This window comes from Cydia amplana, chromosome 4 (genome assembly GCF_948474715.1).
Source record: "Cydia amplana chromosome 4, ilCydAmpl1.1, whole genome shotgun sequence".
NCBI classification, from domain to species: domain Eukaryota; kingdom Metazoa; phylum Arthropoda; class Insecta; order Lepidoptera; family Tortricidae; genus Cydia; species Cydia amplana.
The window spans coordinates 12,939,498-12,967,230 of NC_086072.1; the positions used below are offsets into that span (position 1 = coordinate 12,939,498).

Genomic DNA, 27,733 nt, shown 5'->3' on the forward strand with positions numbered 1-27,733 from the left:
AAATGTTCAATTTATTCTCTATACAATAAACGAACCACTTTTTATAGCACCCTTCATACTGCTTGTATGAATTATTAGATAAAGAATCCAACAGGATATGTGTAGAAGATGGTGGGACACCTCTTCTTAGCATCGCTTCGCGGATAATATTCCTGCCACCAGGGTAGTCTGTGAGCGCACCTGCCGGCGGCTGGAAGTAGCAGACAAAATTAGATTATTATTTGCTTCCAGTACTAAAAGTTTTGACACCAATAAACTTTTGAAAAGTGGATACCACGGTTGCGTGGGCCATTGTGGAACCACCATTATACCTCTAGCTTTATCGTTAATGATTTTTCTTAATGATTTTAAGATCATAGTGAATGGGGGAAAGGCATAGAAGTAAAAGTTAGACCAGGATACTGTAAATGCATTTATCGCATACGCGTCGGGGTCTCTGTGCCAAGACATATAAATCGGGCATTTATTATTAATTCGACTAGCAAATAAATCGATATTCGGACAGCCAAATTCATTTACAATATTTTGAAATGCGTAGTTAGCAAGTTCCCACTCAATATCAGGATGCGAACGCCTCGACTCCTGATCCGCTATAAGATTATCCGCAGAGCGAATATACGAGGCGAATACAAATAGTTTTTTAGTTTCGCAATATTGCCAAAGTTGCTTTGTGATTTCTGTCAAATGAGGGAACTGAATACCTCCCATTCGATTAATGTAGGAGATAGCAGTGGTATTATCAATGCGAAGAAGAATTTGTTTATTGTACAAGTTTCGTGAGAATATTTTGAGACCAATAAATGCAGCCATAATTTCTAGCTGATTTATATGGTTTTTGCGTTCGTCTGCATTCCATGGACCGCTTGCCTTCTGGTCTCCACATGCTACCCCCCACCCAGTGGTTGAGGCGTCAGAGAAAATTTCTACCGCGTAATAATCGTCTTTGATTTTACAACTAGAATTTTCTATTTTATTTTTCCACCATTCAAAGTCAGTGCGTAAGTTGTTTGGGATAGTCATGAAGATATCGTAATTATCATGATCTTTTAAGTTTAGATATTTGCACCTTTCGAAAAGTTTCGTATAAAGCCAGCCGTATTCGACGGCTGGACATGCAGATGTAAGAAGACCTACAAAACTTGCGAAATCTCTTATTTTGCATCGTTTAATTGCTGAGAATTTTTTAATTTCATTTTTTATTTTTAATATTTTTTCTTTTGGCAGAGTAACTTCATATTTGTTAGAATTTATTATATATCCCAAAAACTTGCAAGTCTTTGAAGGGGTGAGATTGCTCTTTTCTTTATTTATAACAAAGCCGAGAGAGGTAAGAAGCTTTTTTGTATTTTTTATATTTGTGAGGCATTCCTTATAATCTTTGCCGATAAGTAATAAGTCATCTAGATATATGGTAGATAAGTAACCACATGACCTTAGCAACTTCACTACTGGTTTCATAACTTTTGTGAAAACAAAAGGAGCAGTGTTTAACCCGAACGGAAGGACATTAAATTCAAAGATATTATTTTCAAATTGGAATCGGAGGTATTTCCTGTCACTATTGTGTATTTTAATAAGGAAATAAGCATCCTTTAAATCTAATGTACTTAGATAATAGTCCTTTGAAATTAACTTTAAAGCAGTGCGCAAATCCTCCAATTTAAAATGAGATGTATCTATGAATTTGTTCAAAGATTTAAGATTTAAAATAAATCGCATTTTTCCATTCGGTTTGGGTATAAGAAAAATTGGCGACAAAAACTGATCGTCTTGCGCTTCACATTGTGAGATTGCTCCAATTGACAGTAAATCTGAGATAGATTCAAGTATATGTATTCTTTCTTGATTAGAGTAGTTTCTTGTACTTGGTGGTACTAATTGTGAAACTGGTTTAGAAAATGGAATTTTATAACCCTTGATATAAGACAGTACTAGAGGATCATCTGTGAGCATTAGCCATTGAGTATAAAATTTAGCTAATCTACCTCCTGGTATTACCGTTGTTAACGATGTCTGTGGCTCGTCCTGTAGTGCTGATGCTGCGATGGCCTCGAGGTGTGCATGGGCCGATGACGTGTCGAGGTCGCAGGCTCCTTCGCTCGTGACGGTCCCGGCTGCCTGCGAGCTGGGCCCGGCTTCCAGTTTAAATTTTTATTTGTATGGGGTATATTAGGCTTTTTAGCCTGAGATTTAGGCGCCGGAATCTTAAGGTCTGCTCCAGATTTAGTAATGGCTTTTGCCGATTTCAAAGTGTCGGCTAAGTTTTCACTGAATAAAAACTTGTCAATTTTAGTATTTTGAAGCTGATCCTTCATTTCCTTCTTCATGGTGTTCAATAAGAAATTCCGTCTGGTAATAGTATCAGCATGTTGACAATCACATAAGATTCTACTTGAATCTATCAAAAGTTTCAGTAAAGGTGTATTTTTCTCCTTATTTGACATAAGGAGCGTTATAGCTTCACTTAGGCAACTTATAGCGGAGGTAAGTTGTTTTTGTTTATTTTCAATAGCTTTGTCGCGTTTAATTACCACATCCGATACCGCGGCCTTGACTTCCGCGTTGATTTCTGGAGGATCTATCAATCTGCAGTTATCGGGTGTCAAATATCTCTCTTTGAATTCTTTGCGCAACTCCTTCGTTAACCCGTTTGTTGCGCAATGTTCTAATCTAATAGACAGGTCCTTTTGTATGTCTTTTCCATATTGTTTTACAGCATTGGGATCAGTACCAAGTATTTCCATCAAATCAGCATCTAACTCTTCTTCTGTTTCAGGTAACGGCTTGTCAATGTTCTCGATGGCGGGAGTAGCTGGAGAATCCAGGGACGGCGCGGCAGGAGCAGCTGATGCAGCGGGATTAGCTGGCGCGGCAGGAGCCGGCTGCGGGTCTGCTGGAGGCACAACGGCGGCATGCTTCGAGCTTGCGGCCACAGGCGGAGAAACTTCATTGGTTACGGAGCCTGTATCTGACTGGTCCGACCCCGAGTATTGCTGTGCCGGTGACGCATGATAGGCATCATCCTCAGGAATCGCCCATGCGTCTAAAAGGTCCGTGTCTGAAAAGGAGACACAGCCTTATGTCCACGGTGTAGTATAATAACTGTGTAAGTGGCAGTCGCAAGTTTGTTTAACAAGAACTGCCCCCGAACTGTTATTCCACACTTTTTAGTGTACTACGACCATTGTACGTGATAGTAAATAAACACGCCTAAAGAAAATTGCAAGGTATTTTTATTGACAAGTTAAATTATCGGCAGAACAGTCCCAATGCATAGCAAGTACTGTCCGTAGCCGTCAACTTTGTTGTTTACATTTATATACCCGTACCTGGTCTATATATTTACGAGTGAAGTAATTATCTACTTTGTTCAAGAAGAAACAGTCCCATTGTACTGCCCGCAACTCAAACATAAGTAGGTAGGTATAAGGTACCATGTAAATTGGTAATATAACTATTTACTCAAACGTTTAAGGTTTAAAGTGTGTTTTTTAAAAAAAAAAACATCAATTTAATCTGCTATTCATAAGCAATTAAGTTTAAACAACGTTATTTACGTAAACCTTAATACGATTCAAATAAGGTTGCCTATCGCATACCTGATTCATCCTGCGAGTTCGACGAGTCACGATGTTTGTCACGATCTGGTGATCGTAATTTCTTCTCGAGCCGTTTGATTTTCTTTAAAAGATAATCGTAACTATCTTTATCCTTTTCACGTTTACGTTTAGGCATCTTTTAACACGTTAATCACTGATATTTTATCACTTTAACACGGGAGCACGATGTGAAACGGCGGGGCACTAAAAAGCGAATGAAGTACGGGTAGACGGGAGCTGGTAGGCAAACTACCTTACAAAAAAAAAAAAAAAAGTAATTTATGATTCTCAAAATAGTGTGAAATGGCATGCGCTACGCGATACTACATGTGTCTCTTATGCTAATATAGAGGACGAAACCGAGTATAATGCTGCATCAATCATAACAAAAACAGAACCCGGGTGCCACTATTAATCCATAAACCGTTTTAAATAAATGATTTTGAATGAATTACGTTATTCCAACGAACAGTTTCATCTCTTTCTTTTAGAAAAGTTAAAAAATGAGTCGCATTAATCCGCATTCTAGGAAGCAGGAATTACGAACAACGTTCAATGGTAGAGGGTGACAAAGAAATGCCTCCCTTGTATAACAAGAGTTTGTTTGTGCTAATTAGGTTGCCCTAATGAATACAGGGCGGTGTTCATCCGTAGTTGTCTGGGTAATTAACTGCTGAGATAGGAAATATTAATATTTATAAGTCCGGGGTCGAAAGCAAATCTTCGTTATATGTTTTAACTAGAACCCGGTGATGAATTTTACATGCATATTATAATAATATACGCAGATTTGAAATTGTCGGTTTTGGTTCTGATTAATATTAAGTGTATTTTACCACTTGAAAGAATAATTGCTATTTTTTATTTAATATCTGAAAAAAAAAACTCGGTTATCTTATTTTTTAAACGAAACAATTTTAAGCTGACATAAATGTCATATACTGAAGACCAAGTGACCAAGGCCTCCAGTGCCAAGGTTGTAATCAAACTAGCGTCCTCTTTAATCGCGGCAGATGATTAAAACCGCTTGGCCACCCTGGTCACAGAGGCATGGGTCGATTCCCTAGTATACACAATTATTCCCTAAGGGCTCGGCGCACTCTGTTAAAAACAATTTTAATCAAATTCAATCCGTCCGTTTGGAAGTAATGATACCACAAATACACAAACGCTTTAATCAACACCCCTCTGTTCATGTCGGGGGTGAAAAAAACCATGGCAGTGACGATCTCAATTCCGTTACATTAAGCAGTTATTTGTCGCATAAAATCTCATGCCGTTAAACTTTATATTATGTTTATTGCTCAAACAAAAACAAATCGTTTTATGTTCAAATTTAAATTTTCGAGTTCCCCAAAGGGCGCGGGACCCTGGTTGTAATAAGGCGATGTTTTTATTACACTGGCCCTTCTAATAAGCCGACACTGCTTGTTTGCAAACAATCTCGTCCTGTTCCGTAATTTTATTATAGTATCCGGGTAAACAATTAATAAAAGACTTATTATGTTGAAAAACATATATTATACTATACCTAGTGCCTTTAATCGAAACGGTACGGACAAGTACAGAAGTTCTAATATAGCTCTCACTGATAAAAGTAAGTTTAAATGGACAAATACATACTTATTTTAAATATTTTAAAAATCAGAGAGCTAAACATAATGCGTCGCTTTTTTAATAATAATAATGGTGCCTGATGGCCGCCATAATAATGTTTTCTTATTATTTATTTTCATGTCTTTAGTGACACTCGGACAATAAAGACAGATCGATTGACGTAATCAAACACGTGGTGTGTAGAGTGCTACAAAGAAATACACACACACATCGTATTCGAACTTCAAGTTATTCACAAGAGACGACACGTACTAGATCTATTCTAGATGGGTGAATCAACTTTTAAATGTCCACATGATGAAATTGTGGATTTTTATTTTTAGTTCTTATTTTCCATATTTATATATTTTATTCTAAAGATAATGTTCTCTTGTTTATGATTATGCATACAGCAGAGCTGTTTCTTTAAGAATTTAGTGAATTTGGCTAAAAATGTTCACCAGCCCAGATCAGCCCTGTCCCCTGGGCCACTCTCCAAAAGTATTTTTAAACAAACTAGATGTCAATTATTGTTGAAAAATTATTATACTTACATTCATTAAACAATGCTGTTTAATATGTTATCTTTATATATGACATATATCTCACGAAAGCTCACAATATATCCCTTAAAAGTGTCCCCTGGACAACTCTTATTTAACAGAATCGGAACTTTTAATTTAAACGCAAAATAGTTATAGTAATGTAAGAAAATTGCTCCTGCTACTTTCTTTTATATTGTGTTATTGTATCTTTAAACATTTATGAACTGCTCTTGAATTTAAAAAGAAATAAAATAATGATATGTGGTTTTCAATTAAGGGACAACTTAGTTGTCCCATAGACATATCTGGTTGTCCAATGGAAATATTAATAATAAATCTTAAAGAGGGTACTAAATGAAACAAATTTAATAAAATATCAGAAAGCAATAACATATATATGTATGTTAGTGCTTTCTGATAGATAATTAAATTTGTTTCATACCTTATAAAAAATCTTATCTCATCGTTTTTGTCCAAGGGACAACCAAAATGTCCTACGGACAACCACTTCCGTTGTCCAAGTGACTAGTTGTCTGAGGGACTTTTCTAAAACTTTCAGCCGTATAATAAATATTAAGGATTTTTTGTGTTTTTTTCACCCTTACGGTAAAATATATATAAAATAGTATCTGGTACAATGTCATTTATTGTAATATGTTAAGTATTTATGTATTTGTGCCAGTGGTCCGATGGACATGGAATAAAGCCACCCACGCTCTCCATCAGTACTCGACCGACTGACGCCGCGAGTTTCGTGTAATCAAAATGACGGGTAGGCCTATCTGCTTACTAGAAATTTGAACTTGTTGTCAAGTATCTTACCACGTTATCTATATTTAGATTTCATAACTAATTTATGGTTGTCCAGTTGACCTGCATGGCGTAGATAATTAAAGGGACAAAATTAAAAGGCAATTTATTCATAAACCAACTAACGCAAATATAATAAATCGGTATGTTTTATTAGTTATACTTATCCATAAACATGATTATGTCTTTAAATACCAATTCCACAACAGTATTTTTTTATGATACAAAGTTTTATGTTGCACCGTTGCACGGGGACAATCTGTCCTACTATTGAAAACCAACTTTTGGTCTTTTGGACAACCAATATAGAACGGGTAAATTGTAGACAAAATAAAATGTTTTGTAATAAAATGTTAGATAATATTAATAGAAACATAACGGAATACTAAAAAACCCATTACTTTTATTTAAATTTGTATTATCGATCAGGGACTCGGTACGTGTGATGGTGAACACTAAAAAGTTGATTCACCACGTTATAGTTTAGATTTCAACTAGTTCTCTTTTGCAGCGCAATTCGGGCAACCAATGTCACTTTTACGATAGATCGTGTTAGATATCTATTAGATGTGAATTAGATCTCTATTAAGTAATATCTTTTGGAAATTGTTCAAGAGTATCTCCAGAATCGCGGAAATGTCAAATTTGACAGGTTAGATCTTAAACATATCGTTATCGTATCTTGGCGATGTCTAAAAGACATCTAATAGATGTCTATTACAAAATCCGAATCGGGCCCATACTCATATAGACTATTAAACACATTAGGTACCCTCCTTTGCGTTGCGTTGATGGGTATTAAATACGAATAGACTTTCGGCTTAAATGCTGAACGTATTACACTTTTTTTCTGTAATCTAGGCCCCTTCCAAAGTGAATTATCAAACACTACTATCTATCTACAAAATATTACTGTTAGACTACAATGTATTATTTTTAAAATAATGTAAATGTCTTACATTGCCTGTAAGTCTTAAACGTTTAGATAATAATTATTAAGTTCACAAAGAAAGAAAAATTAAATTATCAACTGCTAGGTATATAAAACTAAAATAACATTACAACTGTTAACTGATAGGTACATAAAATTGCATACTTACTGATAAATTATTCTGATATCGGAGGAAATGATAAACCTACACAAATTTTAATGATACCTACATAAATAAACTACCTACATGTTAACTTTTTTTAAATACAATTTCTGACATAGAATTCTCTGAAACTATAACTATAAGGTAGGAGGAAAGAAATAAGAAAGGGATGTTTTATCAGTACCTCTATCCAACAGATGATGGACTCCATTTCGATGAATATATGGTAAGTATTCCAATAACAATATCCTGAAATATTTTATCGACAGGAAAAACAACGAAGTCAACAAATATGTGAAGATGAATACCTTTAAATGGCATTTTCCAATAACAGTCGCGGTTAAGTACAGTACGGCGCCGTAGTGGCCACTAGAGTTTCAAAATGGAACCCCAATATCTGGAATATTAGAAATAATTCTAGCAACCCGCGTTTAGTATTCGCTCTTTTCCACTCGATTTGATATTATGAAAAGCGGCCAAGTGCGAGTCGGACTCGCCCATGAAGGGTTCCGTATTTAGGCGATTTATGACGTATAAAAAAAACTACTTACTAGATCTCGTTCAAACCAATTTTCGGTGGAAGTTTACATGGTAATGTACATCATATATTTTTTTTAGTTTTATCATTCCCTTATTTTAGAAGTTACAGGGGGGGGGGGACACACATTTTACCACTTTGGACGTGTCTCTCGCGCAAACTATTTAGTTTAGAAAAAAATGATATTAGAAACCTCAATATCATTTTTGAAGACCTATCCATAGATACCCCACACGTATGGGTTTGATGAAAAAAAATATGTGTAGGTAATAAATATATTATCATTTCTAAAATAAGCTCGTTTATAGGAGCTTTTTAGGGTTCCGTAGCCAAATGGCAAAAAACGGAACCCTTATAGATTCGTCATGTCTGTCTGTCTGTCCGTCCGTATGTCACAGCCACTTTTCTCCGAAACTATAAGAACTATACTGTTGAAACTTGGTAAGTAGATGTATTCTGTGAACCGCATTAAGAATTTCACACAAAAATAGAAAAAAAACAATAAATTTTTGGGGTTCCCCATACTTCGAACTGAAACTCAAATTTTTTTTTTCATCAAACCCATACGTGTGGGGTATCTATGGATAGGTCTTCAAAAATGATATTGAGGTTTCTAATATCATTTTTTTCTAAACTGAATAGTTTGCGCGAGAGACACTTCCAAAGTGGTAAAATGTGTGTCCCCCCCCCCCCTAACTTCTAAAATAAGAGAATGATAAAACTAAAAAAAATATATGATGTACATTACCATGTAAACTTCCACCGAAAATTGGTTTGAACGAGATCTAGCAAGTAGTTTTTTTTTAATACGTCATAAATCGCGTAAATACGGAACCCTTCATGGGCGAGTCCGACTCGCACTTGGCCGCTTTTTTTCCTTTTGAGGTACGAAACCTAAAAAGCAACTTTTATATGACCTAATTAAATAAAAATAACACTTTCAAATAAGTTTACGTCATCCAGTTTAGCAAAGCGACGAAAAACTTAAAGCTTCACCATTTAATTAAGCAGGTGGATACTCCCTTTGTCTTAACTTCACTGCATAAATCAGACACCGAAAATGAAGCCAAGTGAGCATAAATTCAACATTAATATTGGCATCGCGTATATTATAACTGCATTATCTGCTTAATATTCATGAGCAACAAAGTTCCGCAAGTGAAACGGGTGACGAATTCCGACTTAGCCGCATCGAGTTTTCCATGAATATGTAGTCATGCGAGAGCGCCATCTTTGCCGGCTTCAACTTAAAACGCTTCGGATATGAGGTATAATAAAATTATGAGATCATAAGTTTTTCACTAAGTTTAGGACGGTTGTCGAGATGAACAGGCGGTCGAATTAAATTTAGTCGTTGCTTTCAATCCTGACTCGTACAAATTGGTTTTATTAAACGCTTGAAGTAAATGATCTGCACACCAAAATGTTAACAAAATATCTTTATTCCAAGACGGCGCTGTACGGATAATAATATGAAAACACAATATTATTGTTTAACCTATGCAAACAATAAGCGGCCTTTATTAAATTTTACCGTTAATTTCAGCGTTTTCACATTTATTAATTTTGTAAAACTCTGAAGATATTAGTAACTCGACGAGAATTCACATCCCTGCGTTTCTAGCATAAGTATTTAGTTACATAAAGATAGTTTGGCCCAGGACTGTCTCATTTCAAACACAGACGGAGAGAATCATACTGTATTTGTCTTACGCTAGTCCTAGCACCCAAAAGAAAGGAATGAGTGTAGTTTTCCTGGGATTTACTGAATGATAAGTTGTGTTTGCTAGATTTTACTTATTAAACAATACTAACACCTTTGCACGCACACCACAGGGACAAGTGCGAGGAAACGCTAGTGATGTATTGTGTGTGTATCGTTTATATAGTTTACAGATAATCACTTGTTTTTACTACCTCTGGCAATCATGGGCACCTTGCACCAGGAACGACATGAAGCATTTTGTCTGTCTAAATTTATAATTTTTATTTTTATTTGTATCTGTCTTAATTAATTTGCATGATTTAATAAATATAGGTGCTTTAGAATTTATGTGAGTACCTAAATATTCTACCTCAGCTAGTTGAAGTACCGGGCTGATTCAAGTACTCGTATTTTTAAATTTTTATGGTCTGTGCAGTACTAGTGCACCTCCTAAAACATAGAGTAACTTATACATACTATGCCTTAAACAGTTTTCACTATGTCATTGATGCATCAAGGCGGTTTGTTTACAGGTGGCCTACCGCGCAACGCATAAATCGAAATTTCGATTGTGCTAGTGATGACGCCCTCTACGCAGAGATTTGCGTAATATTCGCTATTGTTTATCTATGTTGCGGGCTGGCAAATTGGCGTACTACTCGTATTATCTATAAAGAAGACATTTCTACAATATTACCCACTTTAAATATGTTTTACTTATTGGTGCAGGTTAAGTGCTTTTTTTATGAATAAAATGAAAATCTTCTCTGCTTTTCTCTATGGTTGACTGGTAGAGAATGCCATGGTATTAAGTTCGCCTTTTGTACATTACATACATACATTTTGTACATTGTTTTGCTTTCGAATGCCGTTATACAACAAAGTAGGTAAGCCAATGCCTACTGACCGAAAACTGAATAACGTTTTGCAGAAAAGTATTTCAAGATTTAAATTAATAAGGCTTTGGAAAAGCCGAGTGCTATCAAGTAAATAAAAATCAATAACGGAATCGATGGCGAGTTTCTTTTTCACAATCCATTTACTCCAAGAACGTAGTTCTTCCTCAAAGGGATCTGCTCGGCCCTTATTTCGAGATCCTTTAGGGCCACACTTGAAGAACGGCAAACCGCCTTTAGGGCCTCGCTTCCGCCCTTCCGAGAAATGTCCAAGATAAGAGAGACGTTTTGGCGCCATTCATGTTTATGGCAGAGCAAATGGCCCTAGAATACTGCGTACTTATTATAAACAAGTACTTATACAGTATATTTTAAAGAGGGGCGAGATTGAAAAATGTCATTTTCTGAACGAAATAAGTAAATCTTAGTTTGTTTCTTTTGCGTAAGTACGAATGAATCGAAACGAAACTTGCCATTGCTCCGGCCCAATTAGGAACTTGGTGGCTTATGAATGCGACTTCCCAGCAACTACTGAAATTCGATACCTAATAGGGTTGCGAATTTTCCTAGTTACGGAATAGTCAATCTGCGGTAAAAGCTTCATACACATTCCTATACCGAGATTGAAGAGTAACTTGTATCTATCAGTTTCGGAACATTTAAATTAATCCTTTAAACTTTAAATAATCCGCACTGCTTAATTGACAATTGTTTAAATGAAATTTAATGAAAACTAGTAGCTCGTACTTAGAATTCATGGTTATTTTGGAGTGTGAAGGGATGGGTCGGGTGTTACTTTATTTTACAAAACGTAGTCTCCGTAAAATTTTATGGGGCCCGTTTGAGAGGGAGGGCCGCGACGACGGTCATTAACAACATACCTATACGAAGTTACGAACGATGCGTTCCAAGTCGCGCGGCCAAAGCTGCCTTCCAAGTCGTTGCTTTCAATTACCTTCCTAATTCTCAACAGTCTAACTACCAGCAATAAGTTCCTATTAAAACGACTGTAGTGCCTTTTTAGAGAAATTATTAAAATATCTATGATGCTCGAGTAAAGTTACAATGCAATGGCCCTCGCGCGCGGTAGAAATATAATGGTAAATAATACTCTTTAGGTTCCATAATTATTTTTACGTAGAAAAAGATACTTTAATTATTTTAGAAATAAACTGATCAATGTCTTCATTATATTTGAAATATGGTATGCCTTATTAGTTATTGTTTTGGTTTCAGAACATAAATAGATAGGTACCTACTAAATTACAAATAGGTAGGTATATCATAATTTACGTTATCACAAACCGCATTTCTCATTTGGTCCGTCAATATTTAATTACTTGATTACAATTGCAGTGGTTAACTGCAATTTAGCCATTAATAAGTAAAAATAAAGCTGCATAAAAACTACGACGATGGTGGTGGAATTTGAATTAGGTAGGTAAATAAATCCATGGATATATAGATTAAAGATAAATAGATAAGAACATTATTTTTCATCAACAGTCAAACGCTACAAGCCTGAAAAGGTCCGGGTGTGCCGGGACGCATAGTCGCGTGGGCGGCGAGTACATAGCATAGCTTACAATTAGTTAAGATTACGAAGCTAAGTTGAATAAAGTTTAAAATGTATTTGCTGCTCAAATTGTATTGATGTATAGATATAGATCTAACATTGTATTAATATTACTTACAATCTCCAAGGACATGTATAATATGTAATGAATGAGTTGCTAACACACAAAAACAGCACCATCGGAATTCAGATGCCAGATCCAAAGACAGGCAAAATCGTAGCTCGGTTACTGCCTGTCCTATGGGGCACTTGCCAAACTTTTTGTTTTATCAAACTGGTAAATCTCATTTTTTTGTTTTATTACCCTAAATCTCTTGAGATTTATAGCTGGCCGTTTGGAATTAATTTCGCATTTGTAACAAGCACGCTTTGTGGATTTTCGCTTAAATAGTTGTAGTTCGGATTTAGGATTGAGTCGAAATTAATGTAGGTTCTGAGCTCCGATGAAGTGCAAAACATTGCCGTAAATTAGACCCTGCTCAAAGGAGTAATTAGTATACTATTAGTACGCTTGTTATCACTAACTAGTTCGAGTTATTAAACTATCTGTGTATCATTTAATTTACCTCTGTTTGATGTTTATTCGTAGTGGCGTCAAAGTGAAGGAAAGGTAATCAGGTACCAGTACGGCTACCATCAGTATGGCACAGACATAAACGCCATCGAGAACGTAATTTACTTTCTATATATCTCGCTCGTACTCGCATATTAGTGCAAACGAGATGTATAGAAAGTAAATTACGTTCTCGATAGCGTATATGTCAGTTTTGACACTGTCAGTGACTCATGGTACCGGCTCTTATAGTATGCTGGCGTTTAGGGGATGACGGGACAAAGAGACCCAAGCTTTGATTTCCAAAAAACTGATGTAGTGTATTGGTGATCAATCTATTTATTTAAACGCAGTCTGACTCCTTTGAAAATTCAGAATCAATAAAAAAAAATCAGATTTTCAACCGTAAAAGGTTGAAAATCGTCGAATAATACGATACCAGTGATCAATTTACTCGTAGCACATAACTTCGCACATATATTATCATAATTATGAGCGATAGCTGCAAGGCATACCAAAATAAAATGCAAATAAACAAACTACATTTAAGTACCTTGCGCCAGGCACTAGACAATTAGAGGTATATTCCATTAGGAATCAGCAGAAACGAAGCCACAGTGAATGTGTTGGCAGGATGTGTACTCTCTCAACCAATATACAGGCTGATTGGTAGTCGAGAAACTTATACTAAAAATGTATTCATAAAACTGCTGTCCCTTTACTTACTCTTCCTAATTCGGGGTATTCTCTATATATGTATGTCCTTGCAGAGCTCGTTTTTAAACGTATGTAATAAGTAACACGAATAACCTATTATATTTAAGTGGGATGCAAATACTACTTGAATACCTACTTTATTCCAAAAAGGCCCGGCGCATACTTAACTTCGCTTTGGCTCCAGAACCCGTAACCATGAGTCACTGACAGTGTCAAAACTGACATTTACGCTATCGAGAACGTAATTTACTTTCTATAAGTACATCTCGTTTGCACTAATATGCGAGTACGAGCGAGACGAATAGAAAGTAAATTACGTTCTCGACGGCGTTTATGTCAGTGCCAAACTGATGGTAGCCGTACAGCAACCGGCCCGCGGCCTCTCGTTAATGGTTACTTCTAATCAAGCAGTCGTTAGCCACGGACTCGGCACTCGATTACGACTGTTACGGGATACAAAGGGACACGCGACACTTCCGAGGGATAAGGATAGTTCGCTATGACTTCGTTCGTTTCGTGTAAGAACGCCGTAAGAATACAAATGCTTGGTTGATGTAACTTTGAATTGTTCTCTTTTTCCATTAAGCACAGTAGGGGTTTCGTATAAATTGTCTTAAGTTTTTTCGGTGTTGTTTTTTAGTAAGAATCGAGGATTAATGATATGTATGATATTTTCTGTCATTAATTTAAAGATTATTATTAAACTTACATTTTGTATCTCACCTGGTATTTCACTGCCAATGCCTTCTTAGAGTTTAAATCCCCCCTTTTTATACTTATTTCTGGCCAGAAGAGGATCAATGATTCTGATCTACTGTACTGGTAATTAATCACTTAAACTAAATAATTACCAGTTTATATTATTACCTAGTAGGTACTCATATTACAGTAAACACTTTCTTATTTTAATTTTATACCAATGCAAAAGAACTTATATTACCGATAACAGATATTAAACGTCATTAGGTGATTCAGCACTGGTCTAATACATATATTAGATAAAGTTAAGCTTTATATCGATTAAGAATTAAATTAAATGCTAATATTTTCTTAAACAATTCGTAGTCACACATTAAGTGTGGCATTTAGTAAGGGTAATAGTGTCTACAGTAACAAATATGTGTTTCATCGTCATTAATCTTCATTACGGTTCGCTTAAGCTACGAGTATGTGCGGTTAGCTTCAAGGAAGGCGACCTTATGTTACGTACGTATCTATTTGTGTCATCAAAATCTTGAGACTGTTTTATTGCACAATAGAATGTTCGAACTTTGTTGTTTCGAGAGCCTTTGTCTAGTTACCTTGCTACTGTATTAGCTCAGTTGGAGTGGCGTAGGTTAAAAGATTTATGAAATCAGTCAAGTTTTAATTTTTTGTTTCTTCTTAGGATTCAAAACATGTGCATTGCTTGGCCTGTCAGCAGACTTTTAATTAAGAAATATATAGAAAGTATTATTATTATAGACAAAGTAACCTGGCGGTCCATTGTATGGAGATATCCGTACTAATTCCTCAGTCTCTAAAAACTTTGAAGGGATGTAACCTATAATCTATATACCGCTATATAGACTATTTTAGGAGCCCCATTTTTTTCACTGTTCACCCTACAACTTTTTGTCATGATAAAAAATGTGTGACTGCAGTCCCACCGTATATATGAAGTCTGACTTTGTTCCTTGCGTTGTCCCGGTATTTTGCCACGGCTCATGTTAGCCTAGGGTATGATTGACAACTTATCCCAGAAGTTGGCGTGGGCACTAGTTTTTAGTTTAATTTATATGAAGTCTATGAGTTTATTAATAGGTATATCAATATTAATATAATTTTACCTTGAAGTACAGCGAAAATTCTCTGTTAGCTAAAATTAAAACTCAAGCAAGTGAGCTTAATCGATTTTTTAATATAGGCACAACAGAAAGAAATCTATCACCCGTGCACCTTGCACTTTTGTTATCTTATTAGGGCGTAGAAGAGTTCGAAGCTACTTATACATATAATTATATTCAAGGTTAACAAAAGGCACTTGTTCTTCTAAATAGTATTATCTAACGTCCCGGTTCCGCTATGTAACCAATAATATCTAATCCACTTAACCACCCCTTATCGACGAAATCCATTTCATTACTTTTCTTATAAACGCTGCATTAAATCCAACAGAGCATCGAGAACCTATAAACTAAAACATTGTTGCAAATCCGTGCTCGAAATTACTTCTCAGTGTCGACGGGTATGAGGTGGTTCGAAATAATTTATCTAAAAGCCGCTCCCCTCTGTCATCAAAACTAAATCAAGTAGGGCGGGGAACATAAACTCGACCGCCCTTGCAGTTAGATAAAATGTAAAGGGAAGTTTGATTCACTCGTGTGACACCGTGCGCGTCACTTCCCCAACCGCTCGGGCCCCGCGCTCGATCCGCAACAGACCTCCGAAACGACGTCTTTATGCCAGCTATCTCTCTATTTGACTACGACTCATCTTATATCACATATCTCAGCGTAGAGGGTACTTAGTGGCACGATATTGGAAAACTCAACCTCTCTTCAGGTTTCCAAAGATCAAATTCCGTTCAATGGGCAGGTACAATGATACTCGCGGATGTTATCAACGTTATACAAATAAAGTCCCAATATTGTAAACAAAATCATGCTCTGTGAACATCAATATAATTATGTATATAGGTTTACATAGACTAAAATTTATGTCAGAGTTTTACTTGTTAGATTAAGATGATAAATTTACCGATTTAATATTCAGGTAATTTTGTTCTATTCAGGTAACTAATTCCGTAATTAGTTTTTGTAATTTTCCTAACAATAGAGCAGAGAATAAAAGTCTGAAATAAGCATTTGGAGGCGTCTAAGCGGGCAAATATTGTCGGCGGGGTCTAAGGTGGAGGTTCATTCCGAGATGAGCGCGGCGCGGGCGCGGAGGCTAGCATCTGGGCTGGTAATTAAGCGCATCTGCCTACGTTCAATTTTGAAACGCGGTGGATGAAAGTTGCCCCTCGCGCCTTCGGGTCCATTCGAGAGGGTACAGCAAATTGCTAAACTTTCAATTAAAGAGTTGTTATTCAAACCGCTTCCGGTTCCTCGGTGGAATTATATTTTATTTCGCAACGCGAAACTTGTTTCTGGTTTTACTCGGCTACAGTTTTACGATTTCACAACGGGGAAGGCGTGGGAACCTATTAACAACTGTCCAATTTGAGTCATTTCTCAGATCAGTCAGATCGCTTAAACATTTAAACATTGAAATTGTGAAATTGTTATAATCTTAGTGGAGCCGGAGGCATGTTTTAATGAGGGATATTAATTTTGTTTCAGTGGTCCGTGTCGGCTGTGCGCTTTCAGCTCGATGCGCGTCCGGAAAGGGGGGAGGGAGCATGCTGCTGCACCTCTTGGTACTTAGCACCGCCCTCGCGGCAGCTACCACCGGGAAGCACGGTGAGTCCCTATCGACGTTTTATCACACACCCGCCCAAATGTTTGGCTCCATGAAGGAAGTCAGATATAAACAGCACAACGTAACTTTACACCATAAATCGTTATCATCAAATTTAACATCTCCAAGGCGTGGGCTGGATGAAGTCGAACTCTGCCCTGTTTGCGTAATAATAATACCAAGTTGGTAACTTAAGAAAATTTTCGTGTAAAATTTGCGTAAACCTTGCGGAGCTTGTTCACTTTTTCTGACTTTTCTTTAGATTATCCCTTACGCGGTTAGGCCGTAACTCAATTTATTAAAACGAAACGTACGTTTCTTTGTCTCACCTGTTTTTTTATTAATTCGAATGAAAGCGATTACCTACTTTAGCAAAATGAGAGAATAATGTTGGATAATCTTTTTATCAACTTGTCGAAAACTAAAATTCGTTTAGTTTTAAAGTAGACTTATCGCCAATACCCATCATGAAACTTTTAGTAATTGGCTACAGGTAACTCGAACATTTCTGTAATAAAAAAATGATATGAATTTTATAAGTCACCTCAACTTGAACTTTTTCCATCATACCGATTTTGCCACATCCATGAACATTCTAAAAAAGGACAAAATAAAGAAGCGTTGTCTGTGAACTAAGAACTGAATCCCTTAAGGTTTATGTATTTTCGGATCAGGCGGCTTACCGGCACAGGCGCGCGAAAAACTCCTTTCCCTCATAAATATTTACTTTATGAAATAACACCCCAAGTTTACCTTAGTCTCACATGCCGGCTGGACGCAGGTGATAAGTCGATGCGACGAAAAAAAAACAAAAATGTTATTTCGTTACCTTTATATTTCTGTTGAGAAATAATCCTGCTTCGTAAATATAAATATCAAAGGACAGCGCCGAGTAGCTCCGCTTTATCCCAGAGGCAAATAACGGACGTGCTAGGGGTATTTTTGTTTTCATAACAAACATACAAAAATGGCAAGTAACGTCTTATTTCGGGCAGTAACTTATAAAAATGGCAATGTTTTGGCTCTAATGAAAATAAGACCTAAGACTGGGATGAAGTAAATTATTTAAGTTATTTTGAGTTAATTTGAAATTCTCTGTATGTGTGACCATTAGGCACAAATTCCTAAATACCTAAGCTGAGCAGAAGGATTTTCAGCGCAAACTTTAAATAAGTGTGTCTTCATTAAACTATTTATGAAGTTAGTATATAAGAGTGTACACATTGGCATCTAACTAAACTACATTTTTTCATTTTGATTTTGATTTTCCTCATAGTTTTCGTTTTAATAAATATATAGATGTTCGATCCGATCCGATAGGCTTTTAAAACCACTCAAAACAAACGTCCACGTTCACGTTATAAAATTGTATGTTAAGCGTTCAAGTCAGGTACGAAAAATTAAAAGGGAGCAAAAATTTAATTAATTGGCCGATCATGACTGAGTTAATACAATATTCATCGTATTCGGGCTGAATGATGTGAGGCAGTGGCGTATGAAACATTCACGCGCTTGGACGGTGTCCATCGGCGGGCAGCTAGGCGGCGCCGTAAAAAGTTACATCCAATTAGTGGCAATCGATGACGCGCGTTTTCCACTCGCGCGAGTGAGTTTGACAACCGCCTGTCACGGTTTAAAATTCAAATTATCCCACGGGCCGATTCAAGCGCACTGTTGCATGGATGCTTTATCAGCGAGCAGTCAATGCGTTGACGAGAAAATGGCGACAATAATTTTGTGGATTTAATACTGACATTTTCCTTTCAATTAGGCACAGTGAGCTCTAACAAAGGTGAAGCCTTTTTTTAGGGTTCCGTAGCCAAATGGCAAAAAACGGAACCCTTATAGGTTCGTCATGTCTGTCTGTCTGTCTGTCTGTCCGTCTGTCTGTCCGTCCGTATGTCACAGCCACTTTTCTCCGAAACTATAAGAACTATACTGTTGAAACTTGGTAAGTAGATGTATTCTGTGAACCGCATTAAGATTTTCATACAAAAATAGAAAAAAAAACAATTAATTTTTGGGGTTCCCCATACTTCGAACTGAAACTCAAAATTTTTTTTTCATCAAACCCATACGTGTGGGGTATCTATGGATAGGTCTTCAAAAATGATGATGAAAAATATATGATGTACATTACCATGTAAACTTCCACCGAAAATTGGTTTGAACGAGATCTTTAGCAAGTAGTTTTTTTTTAATACGTCATAAATCGCCTAAATACGGAACCCTTCATGGGCGAGTCCGACTCGCACTTGGCCGCTTTTGACTAATTGCTGCTGGGAAATTATTGTTTCATTTGACTGTGATTTATATTCGGGTCCAGAAAAACAAACATAAAAATGAAATTTACTGATAAATATTGTATGGTATTGCTACCGTTTAATAAGCTACCTTCCATTTAACCCGATTTTCACATAAAAAAAAATCTGCGTGGAATTCGTAAATACATTTACTGATATAGGTAAGTAATCATATAAGTTTTCTATTTGTTTTCAAATTTTGTATGGACCATACGAAACAAAATAAAAATATCCTAGGTAAATTGATTATTTCATCTCGCAATCAAATTAGGTAATAAAACTGTAGGTGCCTACAGACGCCCAGCAAGTTTCGTCATAGGCGTAAAGGGCTTTTTAATTAATTTTAAACGAGTTTTGTCATTTCGTTCCGATTGTTCCTATATTTTCCAACGTAATAATGGAGCACCTTGGATGCGTATGGAAAAGGGACCGCCACGCCCCTGGCAATAAATGTGTTTAGTAATCCACAATCATCAGTTTGACTTCTTGCCTACGAGTACTTCTATTTGTTAGCATAGATGCTTAAAGAAAACTGCCTCGTTGTAGTCTAAATTTAATTTTCGCCGCCACATCAACCTATACTCGTAAACGCTGATTCTAGCGAGCCTCGTCGAGCGGAAAATTCTAAGGAATCGTTATGAAAGTAATAAAGGAAAGGACCCCGTTAAAATAACGTCTTTCATCATAATAACATCTGTCTATTTTTTTGTCTCAGCGAATGTTTTTAGTTATTTAGGAAAATTCTATGTGAATGTCTGTTGTAACGAATCTCAAATTGTGCGTAAATAACATCGCATTTCTGTAACATTTGTTATTATTAAAATTTTATATTAAAGGAAAAGATGGAAAAAGTTACGCTTCCGGCAGGACTTGAACCCGCATCCTCCACAATCCGTGTGTTGCTCTTAACCAATTGAGCTACGGAAGCTTACCAGGACATCGCAAATCCATTTCCATTTCCATTCCATTTTTTAATAGTAATATAGAATAAAAATGAATTAATTGGTGTGACGGCAAACATGATGCCCATCCGTTGGTAGGGGATGTTAGGTTATGATTAGATCGGGTCAAGAGCGTTTTTTTTAAACTCTTAATATAAAAAACAATATTTTTAGTGAAAATAGCTTGGCAACCCTTCGATAGCTAATAAAGCTCGTGATGATTTTAATTGATTCATGGTTCTCGCTTAATGAACCGTTATGACGAGTACAATACTTTATAGTTTATAGCCCTAAAATACATTCGGCAATAAATATTTCAAATGACCGGCAATGTCAGTGTGTGCTCGCCAAAATAAAAGGAAATTTTAAGCGGTTGAATGGAGTTCCAAAATTATGGATCTTGTTTCCATGATTTACCCCTCAAGTGGCATGTAAAATCACAGCTAAGATGAAGTTAAGTAGTACCTGTGCGGAGGTTCATGCAACAGCAAACTTTAAATTAATAAAACTGAATAAATTCAATTAATAAAACAGATCTAATAATAAGTACTTAGTACCATCCCCCATGATGAGAATCTCGTGAAAGCCGAGAAGGACAAGTCCAGTAAGTACCTAGACTTGGCTCACGAGATAACCGCCATGTGGGATGTTGATTCGACGATCATTGTCCCGATAGTCGTTTCAGTGAACGGTCTAATAGCGAAGAGTCTCGACCAACATCTTGAGAGACTCTCGCTAGGTGGTTGGATCAAGGGTCAGATACAGAAGGCGGTGATCTTGGACACGGCGCGGATAGTCCGCCGGTTCCTCTCTCTGCGGCCCTGACCACCGGTAGCTTGGGCCCTACCCCGCTGCTGGCGGCACCCTAGGTTAGGTTTTTTATAATGTGTTTATATGTTTTTTTTATTGTTTTGTAAGTGTTTTTATATTTTACTTTTGTCAGTTGTCGAACATTGAAACAATCGTACACAGTGAAACTTTGCGATATCTCGGAAACTAGGTGTTATCAGCTAGTGCCGTCTGTCAAGCAAGGGCAGGCTCAAGGCCCCCAGCACCTCCCCAATACGCGAGCGCGCCTCGGAGAAGGAGCACGTTGCTACGAGCGTTATTGTGAATTCGTGTGACAAAAGTAATATTTTTCATTTATGTTTCGCAATTTTTTACCAAGATATAGTCTAGTTTGGCGTCATTTAATTTTTTGTTGTGTTCTATGTGTATTAAAGTTACTTTGGAGCTAAATTGTATTTTTAAATTTCTTTCACTCTTTGGTGCAGTTTTTTTTATTGTTTCAAAAAACACCCCCTAGTCTCACAATGAAACATATTTATGTAGTAAACAATGAAATATGATGTTCACTGAACACCAGTATTAGTACACAATGAAACAAACTCATTATTTTTTTAATTAATTAAAGACTATGTGCGAAATTTGTGAAACTAAAATACCATGAAAATTGATAATAATTTGTCTATCATATGACAAAATATAAGATACTTAACTTTAGAAATGGCTGAGATAGGATAGTTTATATGTTGAATGTTTCATTGATGGCAAGGTTAAGGTCACATGTATAACATTGAAACAGTCGTTTATAATCACTATGTTGCAAGAAAGTGTATGATATCAAGCATGGAGATGCTTAAAACCCTCCCGCGTCCACCTAGTTGGCAATCATGCTCCGTGGACATAAAAGGCGCCTTTCTCGCAGCATGCCATAAGTGCCGACCAGATTTTCGATTCACAATGAAACTTAGGTGTGCGTACAATGACACACAAGTCCTTAGCTTTTAGATATTTTAGCAATCTTATAACGATTCCATATTTTGGAAACCTTTTAAATAACAAATTTCAGCCCACCACTATTTTCTCCTTTCCTTTCTCATTAATTGATTGAAAGGATGTATGTATTAATGTAACTTATTTATTACAACGTTTCAATGTTTATTAAGGATGTTTCATGGTAGACTATATATATTACATCTGTTTCACTGTAAAAATTAGAGTGTTTCATTGAAAACATGCACAAGTACACAATGAAACAAAACTCATTTTTCAAAAAAAGCTTTATAATACAGAAACTGTTAGAAATAAGTAGAAACCAAGAACGCCATATGATAGCCAAATAAATTGTTTATCTTTGTACGAAATATCACACTCATAACTTTAAAAACACCAGAGATAGGAAGGCTTAAACTTTTAGTGTTTCATTGATCAACAACTAACCCTACTTAATATTATTTATAATACTTATATCAGTTTATTCGCGTATCTTCACTATTGAATTTTAGAATGCTAATTATTATACACTAAAGTTGTTCTATAAAAGTGACACTATATATGTATGTCGGATGGAAGCCTTGCGGGTGGGCGTGGTACCTCGATGTATTACTTCACAGCTAAAATAATATGCTACCAGTGCATGAAATAAACTTTCGGACTCGTTAACCATACCAGTGTCTAACTTCTCACTATTGGGAAGTATTGAATTGAGCTCAAATAAAAGGATCACATAAAATCGTTCAAAACTTTATTTAAGTCAAGCTATGCCGGCTCCAACCGTACACCTCTGACCCGAGAAGATTTAAATCCTTCTCAATTGGAGAAGGGTATCCCAATATGGGACCGGCAACAAACTCGGCGGGACACATCTTTTCAAAACAACACGTCTTCTCTTTATTTTACAAAAGTAAGCTTCTAATGACACTTAAGAAATCAAAATAACACTTGGAAATAAACACTTGGCTAAATGGTTAAAGAACGTGAGAATCTATAAGCTTTCAGAATAATCCTTCAGGTATAAGCCTTCAGGAACGTGGCGAATTAGACACGAGGTTGGCTAACGTCTGATCTCTTGCGCGGTCAAATCATGAAATCAATTCTGCCGGCGGAGCCTCACCGCTCCCGCCTCGAAGTCCAGTTGGCAAACCTGCTCGACAAGTCTACCATCATAATAACAAAAATGCCACACCTTACGTTCACCCAAGTTAAACTACTTGACGTTCCAAAGCCTTCTACCTGTCATCTTAGTGCAACAATACGCCAATAGATGGCGTTACTTTCTACGCAACTTTATTATTCCGTTACAACCAAGTAATACGTAGCCAAACATTGCTAATCGACTTTATACAGACGTCTAAAGCTAGTAAAGCTATGAACTGTAACTGCAATACGTCCTTCTGGAGTCTCGCTCCGACATATTAATATAAAATATTTAGCGTCCGGCTCGACTTTTCTGTATTGTGATTTATTTGAGTTTTTTTTCCAAACGATCAAAGAATAGCCCTATCTTACCCCAACATACCTTACATCATACCTAGAGTATCCAATGTACTAGTTGCTTGCATTATTATTTAGGCTACTTAGTTTCTGCCAGAGACTTCGACTGCATATAATGATTATTTCCGTGATAAAAAAAGGTCATAAATAAGTATTTCTGCAGGCCTTATATATAGGCACTTATAGGCCCCGTGCAGGTACTATAGGGGGCAGCATAGGAGCTGTCAGATTTTTGGAGCGAGGCGTAAATGTGTCGTTTATGCTTCCGATGTAGCCCACAAGATGGCACCACAACAGCAAGGACCTGAATACCGTTAAGTTCATTAAGAATGAAAGCGGCCAGCTACTTACCTCAGATAAAGACATCCAACAAAGATGGAAGGAATACTATTCTCAGCTCCTAAATGAAACATACCCAAACAACAAAGCTACGGGACCCGATAATATACCTGCTGAGTTGTGGAAGAAACTAGGGCCGGATAGTATAGCGTTCCTGACCAACATCTTTAATAAAATTCTGGCCAAGGGTATTCCAAAGGCGTGGAGGAAAAGCTACCTAGTCCCATTCTACAAAAAAAGGGAGATATCAGGCTGTGTGGAAATCACCGCGCAATTAAATTAATATCGCACACCCTTAAAATATGGGAACGAGTAATAAACAGGAGACTGCTTGAACTCGCAGAGGTCACAGAAAACCAGTGCGGCTTCGTCGCAGGAAAGTCGACCACGGACGCCATCCATACCATAAGAATCTTAATGGAAAAGTATCGGGACAGAAAGACTGATCTACATATGGTGTTCATCGACCTAGAGAAAGCCTTCGACCGAGTTCCAAGAGACTTGATTTGGCGGGCATTACGAGCACATAACGTACCAGAATATTACATCAGCGTTGTCAAAGACATGTACAAGGACGTGACAACAAGAGTACGTTGCCCGGCTGGTGTAAGTGATGAATTCGAAGTTAAGGTTGGAGTTCACCTGGGCTCAGCGCTGAGCCCCTTGCTCTTTAATCTAGTAATGAACCATCTAACAGCGAAGCTGCAACGGCCGCCCCCCTGGGACCTGCTTTACGCTGACGATATAGCACTCGTCAGTGAAAATGCGGAACACCTACAGCAAATACTGGAGCAATGGAGAGTCGCGCTAGAGGAAGCCGGACGAATCAGAAAACAAAAGACCGAATACGTACACTGTAATTTCAGCGGCAATAGCAACAGTAACACAATTAGTCTTGAAGGCACACCCCTGAATAGGGCCGACTGTTTCAAATATCTAGGCTCAGTCATCACCACCGATGCAACTATCGACGCAGACATAACACAGCGAATTAACACAGGATGGGTGAAATGGAAAGAGCTAACAGGAGTGTTGTGCGACAAGAGAATGCCTGTACACATTAAAGGCAAAGTCTATAAAACGGCCGTACGACCAGCTCTAACGTATGGCGCCGAGTGCTGGCCCCTCAAAACGGGCATGTAATGCGTCGCCCACCCGAACACATGACCCGACAAGTACTCGAGATGTTTCCGGCGCCAACAAGAGGAAGAGGGCGACCCCGCCAAGCATGGATAGCTACCATAAATAAAGACATGAAAGATGCAAATGTCACATCTGAGACAACCCGGGACAGAGCGTCCTGGCAAAGAAGGACTAGGAGAGCCGACCCCAAATGATGGGATAAGGCTAGGCAGAGAGAGAGAGAGAGTAGCCCACAAGATGGCAGAACCTACTATGCACAAGGAAACATACCGATAGAACGGTAGATGGTAGCACTTGCTTTGGCAATGTACATGTGCACATATGTTTCCGATTCAGGCCACAAGATGGCAGACCCTCCAACGCGCACGGTCCCTATATAAATTCCGTCTACATCGGTTCAGCGGTTAAAGCGTGAAGAGGTAACAGACCGAACTACTTTCGAATTTATGATATTAGTTTGAATATGTAATTATAAAATACCTATGTAAAGTATTTCGTTTGTTGAATACAAAACACTTTTGTTTTAGAAATGCATTTAAATTATTTTTTTATTCTGTTAAAATTGATGAACACCCCAATTTCCCTAAATACAGAGCGTCTGAAGTTGTTTTATACATTTTCAAATATTTTAGGGAGCTTGAGCGAAATGTCTGCCCGGAATACAAATACTGAATTCGTGGGTAGATGCGTGGGTAGACCTACCTACATTTTCAGTTGCGCTGTATTTACTACATAAATATTTAGGCAATCGATAGAACGTTAGGTACTTATACCTAGTACAATTTGAAAAAGCTACACAAAAATTTCTCTATGTATTGGGGGGTTGAGGGGGGGGGTATCACCTCTATCTGCAGCTGACTTTACATAATGCCATAAAAAAACTGTGTGTTATATAGGTAAATAATTTTAAATAACAAAGGCGAAGTTAGCGCTTCCAGGCACTATGGGCTGAAACGGCCAAAAGCGGACATTCAAAGTTTTCGCATAAAATAACGTAACACAACGTACCATGAGTCCCTGACAGTGTCAAAACTGACATGTACGCCATCGAGAACGTAATTTAAATTCTTGCATCTCACTCGTACTTGCAAATTAGTGCGAGCGAGAGTTATAGGAAGTAAATTACGTCCTACGTACGACTTACTCGGCTTATAATGTAGCTTTCATCCCTAAATTATATAAAAGCTGGTACAAATACCTGAACTGCAAAAACACCTTTTCGCGAAGTCCATTAAAAACTGTTAATTCAGCATGGCTTGCTCCAGCTCTGCATGTCGTTGTGGAGCGACACCTTTATTTTCAGCGTGCCAGGTGGGAAGCGTCAATTTATTCCTTTGAGCGCGTTTCGAAAATTGACATGCAACCTAGGCTTAGTCTATTTTACGTGAATCATTCAAGTTCATAAAAATAAGAACAAAAAATATCGATAAAATTATTGATTGAATACGGTTAGTGCAAAACTCAAAACAAAGTACCAATTTACTTTTAAGGATAAATAAAAACAAACACATGCTTTCTATTTATTACGATTAAATAATAAAAACAACAACAACTGGGTTGAAAAGTCTTTTTATTATTTAAAAATATACTAATACATATATTGTTATATTTGCTAATTCATAAATCCATAATAATATATATTCAAGGCACAAATAAAAACAAAATGTGACACACCTACATGACAAAAACTACATATGCAATTTATATTGCTATTTGTATGTACATATATTGACACCGAATGTGATTATTATTCGGTTATAAATGTAGTTGTTTTTCTTTTTTTTACATTTAGTAGCAGTAGATTCGACGATTTAGTACCTACTTATATACAGGTACATTTTTCAGGTAGGTACCTTGTAGGATTATAAAATGAGCCTTGCCGATAATAACTAAGAAATGCCGAACATTTGAACGTATTGTTAATGAACGCGTGTATCGTGTATACCGCTGAGCGGTGATTTCCATATCATTTGTTTACTTGGGTGTATAAAATCATTACATATAAAGTTATTACATTCTATAAACTTATTATTTTCGACAAAGCAAACAGCTTCTCTTATATTATAATCTCAATAGGATCCTATAAAGTAGAAAACGAGCTGAGGCTCTTGTGCCTGATTGCAAAATTGGCCTTTCTTAGTAGGAAGGTTTCACTTAAAAACGCCGTTTCTACATAAAGGAAAAACGAAGGCATATCTGCAAACAAAACGGGAGCAGAAGGTTTAATCTCTGAGAGGTACAAATCGCTCGTTATGTAAATTGAATCTCTTGCAAATTTGAATCGCTTTCATAAGCCAATTCTCTCCGAATAAAAACAATGAGATACTCTTTCAGCGTTTTAGAATTTTAGTAAGAACGGAATTTATCTTACCCTCGCTAATTTATTCTACTGTATCATATAATTATATCGTGCCTAAAACAACGCCTATTCAGTATGTTTTATTACATAATAGATTCACAATTTTCACAAGTACAATGAGGACCCAGTACTCAGAAGCAGTAGCTAAAACCGGAATAAACACACGAGGTAGGGCTTTTCTCACACGTGGCAACCCTAAATGACTGGTTGCCTATTTTAATATTTTGGGTTGTCCCGTTGTGAAAAAGCTAAGAGAATTCAAGCCAACTCTTACATTAATAATCTTGGGGTTTATTCATCAC

At 36.9% G+C, this 27,733-nt stretch overlaps 2 protein-coding genes across 3 annotated transcripts in view; one reads left to right on the top strand and one right to left on the bottom strand.

Moving 5' to 3' along the window:
- The window catches only part of LOC134647235 (lachesin-like), an 83,221-nt gene that overhangs the window by 12,247 nt on the left and 43,241 nt on the right, over positions 1-27,733 (top strand). Inside the window, exon 2 of one of the 2 annotated variants that reach the window (XM_063501502.1) lies at positions 16,953-17,072. In XM_063501502.1, coding sequence (XP_063357572.1) covers positions 17,012-17,072 — 61 coding nt within the window. In that variant the 5' untranslated portion in view covers positions 16,953-17,011. Of the gene's footprint in view, positions 1-16,465; positions 17,073-27,733 lie in introns of those variants that run through there. The other variant, XM_063501501.1, reaches the window with a different exon arrangement.
- Positions 1,351-3,735, bottom strand: LOC134647456 (uncharacterized). Its single transcript, XM_063501805.1, has 2 exons — positions 3,600-3,735; positions 1,351-3,076 (listed from the first exon to the last, which is right to left on the bottom strand). Exons 1-2 carry the CDS (start codon positions 3,733-3,735, stop codon positions 2,004-2,006), a joined length of 1,209 nt encoding a protein of 402 aa, XP_063357875.1. The 3' UTR covers positions 1,351-2,003.

Bases quoted from the DNA above. Each gene is read 5' to 3' on its own strand.
- LOC134647456 (XM_063501805.1), bottom strand. From the start codon at position 3,735: ATGCCTAAACGTAAACGTGAAAAGGATAAAGATAGTTACGATTATCTT. The intron at 3,077-3,599 runs GTATGCGATAGG...CGTGGACATAAG, and splicing joins GAACTCGCAGGATGAATCAG to GCTGTGTCTCCTTTTCAGAC.